Here is a 13,565-nt window from a genome sequence, read left to right on the forward strand (position 1 = left end):
GCACCTGGAGTATTGTGTTCAGTACTGGTCTCCGTATCTCAAAAAAGATATAGTAGAATTGGAAAAGGTACAGCGAAGGGCGACGAAAATGATAGTGGGGATGGGACGACTTTCCTATGAAGAGAGGCTGAGAAGGCTAGGGCTTTTCAGCTTGGAGAAGAGACGGCTGAGGGGAGATATGATAGAAGTGTATAAAATAATGAGTGGAATGGATCGGGTGGATGTGAAGCGACTGTTCACGCTATCCAAAAATACTAGGACTAGAGGGCATGAGTTGAAGCTACAGTGTGGTAAATTTAAAACGAATCGGAGAAAATTTTTCTTCACCCAACGTGTAATTAGACTCTGGAATTCATTGCCGGAGAACGTGGTACGGGCGGTTAGCTTGACGGAGTTTAAAAAGGGGTTAGATAGATTCCTAAAGGACAAGTCCATAGACCGCTATTAAATGGACTGGAAAAATTCCTCATTTTTAGGTACAACTTGTCTGGAATGTTTTTACGTTTGGGGAGCGTGCCAGGTGCCCTTGACCTGGATTGGCCACTGTCGGTGACAGGATGCTGGGCTAGATGGACCTTTGGTCTTTCCCAGTATGGCACTACTTATGTACTTATGTACTTATGCTGACATTTGTGGGTTAAATGTGCACTTACACATCTAAGTGCTATTATTCTGTAGATTTATGTGCACAAGGGGGTGAAAAAATGCACCCACCTGGGTTATAGAATTTCTTTTTTCTTAGTAGAACAGCACCATCACCGTAGGATGCTATTCCAGATCAAATTAGGGAGGGCTGCATTTTGTGTTAAGAGTTCAAAGTTAAGCTATGGAAGGGAGCAGTCATATTACTGTTTTGTTTTGCTTTTCGAACCAGTAAAATAAGCTAAGTATGTGGCAGAAAGTGAGATTGGGTGCCAGTACTGCAATAAGAAAACTTTGTTGCCAGAACAAAAGGCTCAGCTGCAGATTCAGTTTTGGCTGTGGACAAAATAATCAAGCCAATCAGGAACAAATACAAAGGGGTAAAGGCAAGAAGGTAGAAATCTGGTAGGCTCAAATACTATGTTTGTAACACTGCCAGCCACTCACTTGAACTTCACGTCTGTTTTTTTGCCACAGGGCCAACACATGCTACAATGAAGAAAGTATGACTCATGACACATTCTTAGATAGGCTGGGAACAGGGAGCAAAATCCATAAAGCAGTGCAAACTTGTGGTTACAGGAAGTAAAATATGAATTTGCTGGCTGGAAAAAAGGGGTATGAAGTGGTTCTGTTACAGCAAGCCAGAGAACAGCCTAGTCCAGATATATTGGTCTATATGTGGGCAGTTTGGCATGGTTTTCATGAAGACCACTGCCTGCATCATAAAGGTAAAGACTTAGTTTTTCTGACGTCAGTTTGGTCTGGTGCAGTTACAACCTGATCCTACATATTTGCAAGATAGTCAAAAGCATTGAGAGAAGCAGGAAGAATTTAATGAAAGAAGTGAGGGCATTTGTTAGGACACTTGGAGTTTAATTTTGAAACATGGGGATAAATCCATCAATTGTTTGGTCTTTATAGGGTGGATGGAGTGCGAGTATCTGGCCTGTTGGAAGTAGGCCGTGGCACTTTCCAGTAAGGAGATAGGAACCAAGTAATGGTTTACTGGTTTGCTTAGGTGCCATTGATTAGGAGGACATCTGGACCAGTTATGACCATGAGCACTCTAGCAACCCTGACCCCCACTAAAAGATAGAGCTTGAGCAGGTAATAACAAGGGGCCAAATATTCAAAGGACTTATGCTTCCAACTTTGAGAGTTATGATCCTAAATTGACCTCTTTGGAAATTTGCTAGGGTTAAATGCCTAAATTTATGCTCAAAATTTCACCAAACTGCTAAATTTAGGAGCATAATAAATGGCTGACATCTGGGGTGGATTTAGGGTGGGAACAAAACTTAGGCGCTTAGCACTGATTTTCAGCATAGAGGGGGTAACTCTCTAAGTGGGCGTCTCCTTATAGGCACTGTGATGTCATGCGGTAGGAGCCTATTCTATAACAATGTCTGGATACCCAGATTCCATTATATAATGCTAGCGTAACCTGGTATAGGCAAGCCTAAAATTTAAGCATCTGCAGTTACACCAGCCATAGACCTGGCATAACCGCTGGTGCCTAAATGTGGCAAGGGCATGCGTAATATACAGTATTCTGTAAGTGCTGCATGTAAGTGGCAGCCTCACTCATGCCCCTCCCATGGGAATAGGAAGGCAGAAAACAAGTCTCAAAAATATACATAATAATACACATTTAAAAACATGTACATAAAAACAAATAAATTGCAGTAATGCTGATGCAGCCCATTCACTTTGAATGGGCTGTGTAGGTATTGCGGTGCAGCAGCCACTAGCGCGGCTTTGTAAACATGGGGGTAAGTAACTTACAGTGGTCCAGTCAAAAACAAGTGTTATATGATTGACCGGACAACTGTGAGTAACTTAGAGATGTTTTAAAAATAAATGTATTTATTCAATGTGTGACGTTTTTATGTACATATTTTTAAATGTGTATTGTTATGTGTATTTTTTAGATGGCCCCTGACGCAGCCCATTGATAGAGCAAAATGTGATTCACATCGGGCTTGTGCTATTTTGAATCTGTTGGAATAAAGCGCTATCACATTTGAGACGTGTTTTCTACCTTTATTGGACTGCTTGGAGTTGCTTGCAAATCACAGTTTCCTCTCCTTTATTTTACCTCCCATGGGAATGCCTTTTGCATTTACGTACAATGCTACTTGCACACACCTTTATTGAATAGCACTTAGTCGCTTTGCTGCCACTTACGCAAAAACACTGAAATTCTGTAATGTATGCAGACAAGTGTCATGTGAATGTGAGAGCCCAGTTATAGAATTGCCTTTGAAGCTCAAAAATCTAGACAAATGAATGAGGCTTACATTTAGGGGCATAACTTCTATCCCCCCAATACTCAGAGGCATCTAACCGGCCAGGATCGGCACCTGGACGGTTAAATGCCTGCTAACTGGCTATCCACTGATATTCAGTGCTACATGGCCAGTTATGTACCACTGAATATTGTCAGTTAGTGGCTATCTTAAGGGTTATGAGGACAGGATGGGGTAGGTCTGGAATACTGGAGGAGGGATACTGCAAGCCCAGGTTATGCAACTCCTTCTTCAGTTCTTATTGGAGTTTGGAAGCAATATTATTCAGGCTAATTTTATATGCGGCTTACAATATAACAGAGACTAGGCCAGCCCTATCCAAAATAGTTTATGAGCAATTTTAAAGTTTATTCTGCATACAGAATTAACTTTAAAATTCCTCATAAATATTTTGGCTAACTCTAAAAAAAACCCAAAAAACATCTTCCTGAACAAAAGACCAATATACTAAAATTACAGAGCAACTTTCAGAATTTCAAGTAATCTGAAATCAACCTCAGTTTAAGGGGAAGTGAATTCTAACATTGAACTGATCTATACACAAAACCCACTGCATGGATGTATTATATTTCACATTTTTCAGAGTAGGAAGCTGCAATATGCCATGATCTCTTGACCTAAGCAAATGATCTACTGTTTTGGTAGTGAGCAGATTTATAAAGTACTCTGGAGCGTAGCCATAAAGTGTCTTATGCACCAGAGTACATACTTTAAAATGACAGAGCCTCCATTGGAAGCCAATGGAGACTCCTCAATAAAGGTATAATATGATCTGATTTCCGCTTACCAAAAATCAATTTTGCAGCGGTGTTCTGCAAAATTTGCAGACAATTCAAAGATGACTTGGACACCCTAGGTAAAGCGAATTACAGTAGTCAAGCTGAGACAGCACCAATGCCTGTAAAGCGTTCTTGATCTAAAACCTGTTTTATGCGTAGCAGCTGTCTCAGCTGGATAAAAACTTTCCAAGTAAGTTGCTTGATCTGATTCTCCATGGTTAAATGACTGTCCAGAATTATCCCTAACACTCTCAAGGAGGTTTCTAGAACAAATGACATACCTAAAATCATGAGTGAAGTCCCAAGTGGGGCTCTTGACAGAGGGGTAAGATTCAGGATCTTTGTCTCACTGGTATTTCATTTTAACTTGTGCCAAGATGCCCACTGTTTCATCATTTTAAAATGTCTAGTTATCTTACCACTACCATCCATCTCAATGTTTTGTACTCAAAGTACCTCTAGGCACCAATTTATAGAATTGCCCCACATGTGTTTAACAAATCTGCTGACTCTTTTCTTTTCCCGTTTTGTTGCCAGGGACCTCTGGCTGGGCTGGTGGTGACACTGTGCAGGCACAGGCTGGATACTACAGTAAAGATATGTGAATGTGTTGCTTGCAGTCCCTGTTCCCATGGAGTAGCCCCTTGGGTGCTCTTATGAAATCCTTGGCTTTCTGGCACCAATCAAATCATCTTAAGTTTTCATTGCTCATGAAGGACGTGATGCACAACTGGACCCTGGCCCAGCAGCAGTTGCAGCAACCTCAAAGGGATCTGCTGACTACACAGGTAGTGACTGGAAGCCTTCTTTCCCTGCTCATTGTCTGGACCCTCTTTGGCAACCTCATGGTTTGTGCTGCTGTCATGCGATTCCGGCATTTACGGACCAAAGTTACCAACATTTTCATTGTGTCTCTAGCAGTCTCAGATCTGTTTGTTGCCCTCCTGGTGATGCCATGGAAAGCTGTAGCAGAGGTGACTGGTCACTGGCCCTTTGGGGCTTTCTGCAACATCTGGGTGGCTTTTGACATTATGTGCTCCACTGCCTCAATACTAAATCTATGTATAATCAGTGTGGACAGGTACTGGGCAATCTCTAGTCCCTTTCGATATGAAAGGAAAATGACTCAGAAGGTGGCCTTAGTGATGATTAGTGCTGCCTGGACATTATCTGTCCTAATATCTTTCATACCTGTCCAACTCAATTGGCATAAGAGCAAAGATGCCAGACTGGCATCCAGCAACCATAGTGCTGGGGATTGTGACTTCAGCCTGAACAGGACCTATGCTATCTCCTCCTCTCTCATTAGCTTCTACATCCCAGTGGCCATCATGATAGTGACTTACACCAGGATTTACCAGATAGCCCAAATTCAGATCAGGAGGATCTCCTCCCTGGAAAGGGCAGCAGAACATGCTCAGAGCTGCAGGGGCAAGCCCATTGACTGCAAACACCATAACAGCCTGAAAAACTCCATTAAAAAGGAAACCAAGGTCCTAAAGACCTTATCTGTCATCATGGGGGTGTTTGTTTGTTGCTGGCTGCCCTTTTTCATTTTGAACTGCATTGTCCCTTTCTGTGACAGATCTGAAAGTCATCTCAAGACTGGGTTCCCCTGCGTAAGTGAAACCACTTTTGATATCTTCGTTTGGTTTGGATGGGCCAACTCATCTCTGAACCCCATCATTTACTCTTTTAATGCTGATTTCCGTAAGGTATTCTCCAGCCTCCTGGGGTGTAGTAACCTTTGTTCCACTACTCCTGTACAGACTGTCAATATCAGCAATGAGTTTATATCCTACAACCAGGATACAATTTTTCACAAAGAGATAGTCACTGCTTATGTCAATATGATTCCCAATATGGTTGACTGTGTGGATGAAAACAAAGACGCTTTTGATCACGTGTCTCAAATAACCCCTTATGATGAGCTGGCTTCTGATTCTCAGTGTGAAGTGGACTGTGAGGGGGACATTTCGCTAGATAAAATAACACCCTTCACTGCAAATGGTTTACATTAATCTGAAGTACTGTATCTGCCAAAAGAAACTTTAAAAATGATTATTGTATATTTTGATCAGAGAATTAAATTAAAAGAAAAGTTTGAAATGATTTGTCCTTAAAGTGTTATAAATGCCACGGTTATGCATTGTGGTTAGGGGGTGATAAGTATTCCCTGGGAAGAGTTGCAGGATAATTTAATGCAGTGGTTCTCATTCCATTTCTTGAGGCACATGCAGCCAGTTAGGGTTTTCAGGATATCCATGAGATAAGGTTGCCTACTGTATGCAAGTCTATTGTAGATATCCTGAAAACCTGAGTGGTTGGATATGTCCTGTGGACTGGATTGAGAACTTCTGCTTTAGAGTGTTGATAAACAAGGACTTAATACAACAAAACAGTCTCTGCCAATATATGAAAGAGTAAAAATAGAAATTAAAAAGTTATTATTATTTTTTTTTGTTAGTTAGTCCTCCCAGTTTCAGACATGTAGAAAGCTGAGCAAGGGGCAAAGATGGAACATTTGTGTAAATTTCTACACAGCAAAAACACAACTGAAATAGATGTATGTGCCAAACATGGTCTATGTCATTTGTACCCCCCTGTCATAGAAAATGTGGCTTATCCAAATAGCTATTAGAAGTTTCCATTAAGTGCTGCACTTTTAAATTGCTGCCACATGAACAAGAATAAATAACCAGATAGCACGACAGAAGTTAATATTCTCCATTTCACATTAGAAAATATTTCACTGTTCACTTGTCTTCCTGCCACTTCAACCGCTGTATTACCTTAACTTTCTGAAATGTGAGATGTAGAAATCTCTTCTTTTGAAAGAAAACAGCAAATTGTATTGTCATTTTGACTGGAAACAATGCACTTGAGAGATTGAGGACAAGTCTTAGCAAGATCTTCTTGAGGGACAAAGATGCCTATCCCTTTTTGTTAAAATGTTATTACTGCCCTCAGCATTCTTTAAAAAGACAGGCATCATATATCAACCAAACATTTCCAAATGTAAGAATACCACATCAAACTCAAACTCCTTAATTTGGCATCTTGAGTACATAACAATATAGGGCCTTTTTTATCAAGCCGTGCTAGGGATTCCCACGCGGCAATGCCGATGGAGCCCACTCAAAGTGAATGGGCTTTGTCGGCATTACCGCACGGGAGCTGCTAGCGCGGCTTGATAAAAGAGGCCCATAAAGATTAGAATATAATCATGACTACTGGCATAGATAGCGTTCTCAACAGTTTTTCATACTTAAAAAAAGTGGTGCAGTTCATTGATTTAGAAAAACCGCATAATAAATTTCACAAATTCTTATATTTGTACAGTTTCAAGGCCAAGACTAGTATCACAGGAATACCAGTATTGATGACTGCAAATAGTTTCATGTCTTCCCCTTCCCAAAATAAATGTATGGTGATTATAACATTATGGGGCTTATTTTCAAAATAGAAAAACATCCAAAAAGCAGTACAAAGAGGCATTTGGATGTTTTATTTGCCAAAATGTCCAAATTGCTATTTTCAAAAAATATTTAAGACGTTTATTTATGCAGCTCATCTGCAGTGTGTCCAAATGGCAAGGGACGTGCTGGGGGCGGGATTTGGGCGCTTCCAAAACTTGAGCATGTTTCTGTCATAATGGAACAAAACAAAAATGCCTAGGGCTACAATTTAGATGTTTTGGTATAGATCTGTTGTATCATGACTATGTCAGGAAAAGGTGCCCTAAATGACCAGATGACCACAGGAGGGATTAAGGCATGACCCCCCTTACTCCCCTAGTGGTTACTGACCACCTCCCACCCCCATAAAAGATGTGAAAGAAACAGTATATATCAGGCCATATGACAGCAATAGATGTTATAGCCAATCCTATTAGAGCAGCAAGCAGGACCCTGGAGTAGCCGAGTGGTTGGTGCAGTGGACTGTAGAGAAGGGGACCCAGGCCCATATCCCACTCTAACTGTTATACTTGTGGTGGAAAGTGAGAGCCCTCCAAAACCCATCCAAAACCCACTGTACTCATATTTAGGTGACACCTGCAAGCATAAGGGCTATTGTAGTGGTGTATAGTTGGGTATAGTAGGTTTTTGGTGGGTTTTGGAGGGCTTCCCATACAATATGAGGGGGTAATGGTCAGATGTGTACCTGGGACCTTTTATGTGAAGGCCACTGCAGAACCCCCTAGTGTGCCGCACTGCTCTGCTGGAACTTCTGTGTGGCCAGTCTACTAAGAATGCTGGCTCCTCCTACACCCCAATGGCTTGATTTGGTGCATTTTTCACTTGGACTTATATGTTTTTTAAATGCTCCAAAAAGATAGATGCACTGAACACAACAACATATAGCAAATGGCCATTTTTGAAACAAAAAAAAAAAAAGACATTTTTCTGTTTTGAAAATAGCCACTACTGGAGTTTTGGGCATTTTCTGCAAAATGTCCAAAGTTGGATTTAGACATTATATCAAAAATGCCCCTCCACATCTAAAGCACTAATTCCCACCTCTGCAAAAGTATCAGATTCTTCAGACAGGCGATGGGTTAGGGGGATGGAAGATGATGCTGGGTATAGATTTAAGGACTTTCACACATTTTTGTTATAAATACTCTCAAAACTCCCATAAAACCAGAGACATCCACTGTAATAAAATTCTGCATCACGCCATGCACACACTCCTGAGCGACACCTACTCAAAAAAATAAAATTAAAGCTCAGAACTGGCTCAAACTAAAACCTCCTCATTTGACCAAAATAATAATTTTTGCAAAAAATTTCAAACTACTAACTCACCTCAAGAGGTTCTCAGGAACCCCAAACTACCATTAGTATTCACCAAAAACTAACTCTTTAAATGTTAGTACAACGGGACCAAAAAATACATTTTAAAAATAAAACAATTTCTTGGCCACCAGACCCGTTACCTGGTTCCTAGAAAGGTCCTCACTTGACCTCCACCATTGATCTGGGTACTGGAGGACCTCCCCCCATGGTAGTGGTGAAACACTGTGATTTTCCTAAACTGCTCGTCATAGTTAAGCCATGACCTGCCACAGTAACATTTAAGAGCACATAAGTTAAGATCTGAATAATGAGGCAGCCCCAGATATAAAGAGGGTTTAACTTCCCACATGAAACCCAAGCATCCAATTAAATATCATCTTAGGAACTCTCCCTTTTTCCCTTTCCCCTTCTTCTTTAACAGCATTCATCTTTCTATCACCACTATCATTATCCTGCGCTAGCAATGCAAATAAATCAATATATTTTCCTCTTAATATTTTCTGCCTCCATTTCTGTGAAATAAAACAATCTAATGGAGCTATATCACACAAAGTATGACCCTGTCTAGATACGTTGGCAGACCCTTCACAAGCAGAAGAACTCTGAGTGGCCACTCCCACACCCTGAGGAACCACACCAACTCTCTGAGAAGGCACACATCCCTGAACTTCAACATCAGATGAAGCTGAAGACAGTGTTCCCGATGAGTCCCAGGAATCATAGGACTCCCATACTCTCAACGGCTCACCCACCAAACTACAACGCTGACACTTTTCAACAGGCATTCATTTGGTCACATGCCTGAGATGCTTAAAAAATTTTTGATCCCACAAACTCTTGCGCAAGGAATGTTGCCTCTCCCTGACTGTTGTGCCGTATATGCAGGCCATGCCACATCCCTCTTCCCCCAACCAAACCTGCAACGCCCAAAACTTTCTGAAGAGCAAGCCCCATGCTGCTCCATGACAGGAGATGAAGTCACAAGAAACTCTCCTCCTAATGTCCCATGCTGTGAAGGCTCAGGTTCAACCACCAACTCACTACTAGCTGCCCTCGATCTTTGTGGTCTAATCTAAGACCGAGTTGTTGAATTCTGTTCTTTTGCAGACCCTCTACCCCACTTAGACTGCACTTCCTTCATTCCCAAACAGATTCCCACCTTCAAACCCCCATCCTTACCTGTAGTATCCACATTGTTAGTTTTGTCTCTTCTAGGCACTATATCCTTAATTATAACCCCAGTGAACTTCTATTTAAATCATTTATTACCCTGTATTAACGCGTAGGTAACTGCACTCCCTAAACTACCCACGCCCAAGCTAAACAAAAGTACACACATGCACACCAAATGTCTCACTCACTAAATAAAGCTGAGAAAGAGTACATGTTTAGTAAAGTGTCTTGCACAGCAGCCTTTCTCACACAAGCAGAAGCATTACTACCCTAGTCATGACATTCATTAAAATTGGATCTTGAGTCAACAGATGCTCTTAATTATTGGACGAAAGTCTTTCCCTTCCTGTGAAATCTAATGAGAACCTTTTTTCAAATACTAAGCAGCAGCTTTGTAGTGATAATGAAGCTGCCCGTTCATGAGAGGGCAGACTGTGTTCTCGAGCAAAGGATGGAACACCTTGTGACAGCAAGTAGCATGATTCTGATATTTGAGCACAAAACTCTTTATTTAAGAATAAAAAACACAAAATAATGACTGACTTACCTTCACAATGGAATTCCTGCATATCTCGCTGCTCTCTTTTTTTGTTTATGTGCCTGAGTGGGCCCTTTGTTTTCTTAGGCCCCAATGATCAAAAGACCCATGCTATTATCTCTGTGGATAAAAGTGCAAGAGGATTGTACCTGAGCATGCACTCAGGCACAATCCTCCCACACTTGTTTGACAGGTCTGGGCTGGCAAAAGCTCAGACTTGTCAAACACAGGAGCTAGAGGTCTGTGGGATCCCCAGACCCCCTCCAAGTGCAGGCCCTGGTGGTCTAGTGCCCCCCTGAACCCCCACACCCCCACTCCAAGCCAGCAACATAGGGTTTGGAGGTCCAGTGGACCTCCAGTCCCCCCAGCACCCCCGTGACATAAGTTCACGGGAGGCTGGAGATCTAGTGGATCTACAGCACCCCTAACCCTCCTAGCACACAAAATGGCCCTGAGTACCTGAAGAATAGGATGATCCTCTACACACCACCAAGGACCCTAAGTTCCTCTCAAGGACTATAACTAACCACACCCTCTCCAAAAGACATTACACGATGTGATACCCATAAGCGGGCCTTCTCCGGAGTAGCCCCCACACACTGGAATGCACTGTCTGAAAGGATCCTCTTAACACATGACTATCTCTACTTCAGGAAGCAGGTGAAAGCTTGGCTCTTCAACCAGGTTTTTAATGGAAGAAGTAACTAACTTGTTAGTCTCACTAACACACACACACACACTGAGTGACACGGGCTGCACAAACTGCAACAGGACATATTTATCCACTCCTACCCTAGCTGAGATAATATTTAACCATCTCTCTGACCTCATGTGCAACTTTCTTTAAATTAGTCATCTTACTTTCTAACTCTTGTTACTGTCTTACCTATGTATATGCTCCATCTTTGCTTTACCCTTCACTATCAATTAAAATGTACTATTACATATTGTGTTGAGATTGTAAGTATTATACTAAGTCATACTTTGTATTGTTATTTGAATACTTTTACTGCTGTAATTGCCTGTTGCTCATGTTTGATCTATTCTTACTGTACACTGCCTTGAGCGAATTCCTTCAGAAAGGTGATAAATAAATAAATAGAAGCCCTGGTGGCCCATTAGACTGCAAACTCAAGCCCCTTCTTAAACTGGTGGTCTCCGGCTGAGCCTCTTTTCAGCACCGCCTTGAAAATAGTGGCGCCCAGCCCTACCCAGTGCATTTAGATATTATATCCTATATAATAATTCTCACCTCCAACGTTCTGAGGCTGCCTGGAACTGTGGCTTCCGGCCGGAGGTGGTGGAGTAGATAATAGTGACGTCAGGGAGAGGGGAGGAGCCACGATGCAGGGAGCAGCGAATCGGATGTGGTGAGTGTCCAATGGGAGGGGGACCTACTCCTCCCTCTGCCTAGGAATCCAATCCACCGAGTTCCGTGCACAACAAAACAAAACCGCTGATTCTTTTCACAGCCGGTTAACGTCTCTTGCTCCACAGTGCCTCCAAGGCTCCATGGCCAGCAGCAGCTTCTCCCCAGATGTCATGGGCCCTGGTCCCGGTCTTTCATCGCCTGCAGTCTTCCGTTGCCTCCCAGCCGCGGCGCTGAACCGACTCGGAGCCCACACCTGGGCCGCTGAAGCGGTGCTCGCTGCGGACAAAAGTGGAGCACATGCAGCGGCCACAGGACGTGACTCGAAGCCCTTCCTCCACTCTCTCCCCTGAGGTCACCATCCGCTTCCGAGACCCCCGGGAAGCCTATCGGAGTAAAAACGCCTGGGAGCTGCTCCGGAGCCTGATGGTCTTACGCCTGTGCTGCGACGATGCGCTGGTGGAGCAGAACAAGCAGGTGAGTCCTGGAGGAGGAGTACGGACACGGGGTTACATAGGAGACAACTTTAAAAGACTGAAGGAAGCGAAAGTGGTACACGGGGGGGGGGGGGGGGGGGGGGGAGGGGAGTTGTGAACGAATGAAACAAATGAAAATTTGGCAGAGGAAGACAATCTGAATGCCCGGGTACATTGGATAGGAGAGATTTAAAAGAATGAAGGAAGTGAAAGTGTTACATTTTGGGGGAGGGGTGAGCAGGAAAGCGGTGGGGTATCCGGATACTGGGCATTAGGGCCACGGGGTAGGTAGAGTTTTAAAAGACTTAAGGAAGCCAAAGTGTGGGAAGGAGGAGGAGAAGGAGGGGAAGAAAGAAGGAGGAGGAAAGGGAGTGAGGGGCGTAACGAACAGGGGAGGGGGAGGGAGGCCCTGCCGCACACTGTCATTCTCACACACACACTGTCACACAGACAGTCTTACTCTATGTCACACACCCGCACATTCACTCTGGCTCTCTCTCTCACACAGTCACACTCACACACACTTTCTCAAACATACACACTCCCAGGAAATCCTTGCTAGCGCCCGTTTCATTTGTTCCAGAAACGGGCCTTTTTTACTAGTATCTAAATAAACCATAAACCATAAAAAGTAGAGGTGCACTGACAAATTAAGAGTACTTGTTTTCCTGTTGATATCAAACATTTATACACTTTTAAGGGGAAGTTGCTAAACTGTGGTAAAATATGGCATTTTATCGTGGCCTAGTTTATTGGAATCATTAACTTCTGGTAACACAGTACTGCAGGTTAGTGACTCCTATGGCGGAAGAATAAAGCAAATTGCAATCAAAAATGCAAGCTGTATTATTCTGCTCCCTGGGAGAATCAGGAAATAATGCATAGCCAGTTGCTCTCTGAGAGCCTCTGTTAAAGGGCTAGTGCTATCAAAAAGACAGGGTCCAGGGTCCCTTTCTCCTCCTCCCTCCACACCAGTTCAATGATACCCCCCCTCCCTGACCTCCCACTCATGAAGACATAGTTCTAAACTATTTAAGTCCTAACACTATCCTCAATAGATTCCCTGGACCCCCCCCCCCCAAGATCCCTACCCTCAGTAGGCGCCCTGGATTACCTGAAGGTGGGGGTCTAGGGGTCATAGGACATGAGTGATTCTAAGGACAAGAGGCTTTTATATGGCAGTAGACTGGGGATCACTTCTCGCTTCTGTCTAATAACCCCTATTCCACCAATGATTCTTTCAGGTAGGTCTGTGAGCCTACTGGGCAATGGGTTGTTTTGGATGGGGTGCCAGGGGGCCACAGGGCTTAAACACTTGGAAACTAATTTGTCTTTAGGGGTGAGTGTATCTTTTGGGGAAAGGGCTTGCTGGGGAGGAGGGAGATTGGGATCCCAGACCATATATCTTTTTGATAGCAGTGGCCCATTTAAGGTGGAACTTGGGAGCATTGGGTCACATGTTAGTGCGCCTGGGCTT

General features: G+C 43.1%; 1 protein-coding gene across 1 annotated transcript; it reads left to right on the plus strand.

The window, feature by feature from the left end:
* Positions 1–1,234: 1,234 nt before the first annotated feature.
* DRD5 (dopamine receptor D5) lies at positions 1,235–5,754 on the plus strand. Its single transcript, XM_030192186.1, has 3 exons — positions 1,235–1,373; positions 2,807–2,892; positions 4,450–5,754. The coding sequence occupies exons 1-3, from the start codon at positions 1,235–1,237 to the stop codon at positions 5,752–5,754; spliced, it is 1,530 nt and encodes a 509-aa protein (XP_030048046.1).
* Positions 5,755–13,565: the final 7,811 nt, after the last annotated feature.

Source organism: Microcaecilia unicolor, chromosome 2, assembly GCF_901765095.1.
Source record: "Microcaecilia unicolor chromosome 2, aMicUni1.1, whole genome shotgun sequence".
NCBI lineage: Eukaryota > Metazoa > Chordata > Amphibia > Gymnophiona > Siphonopidae > Microcaecilia > Microcaecilia unicolor.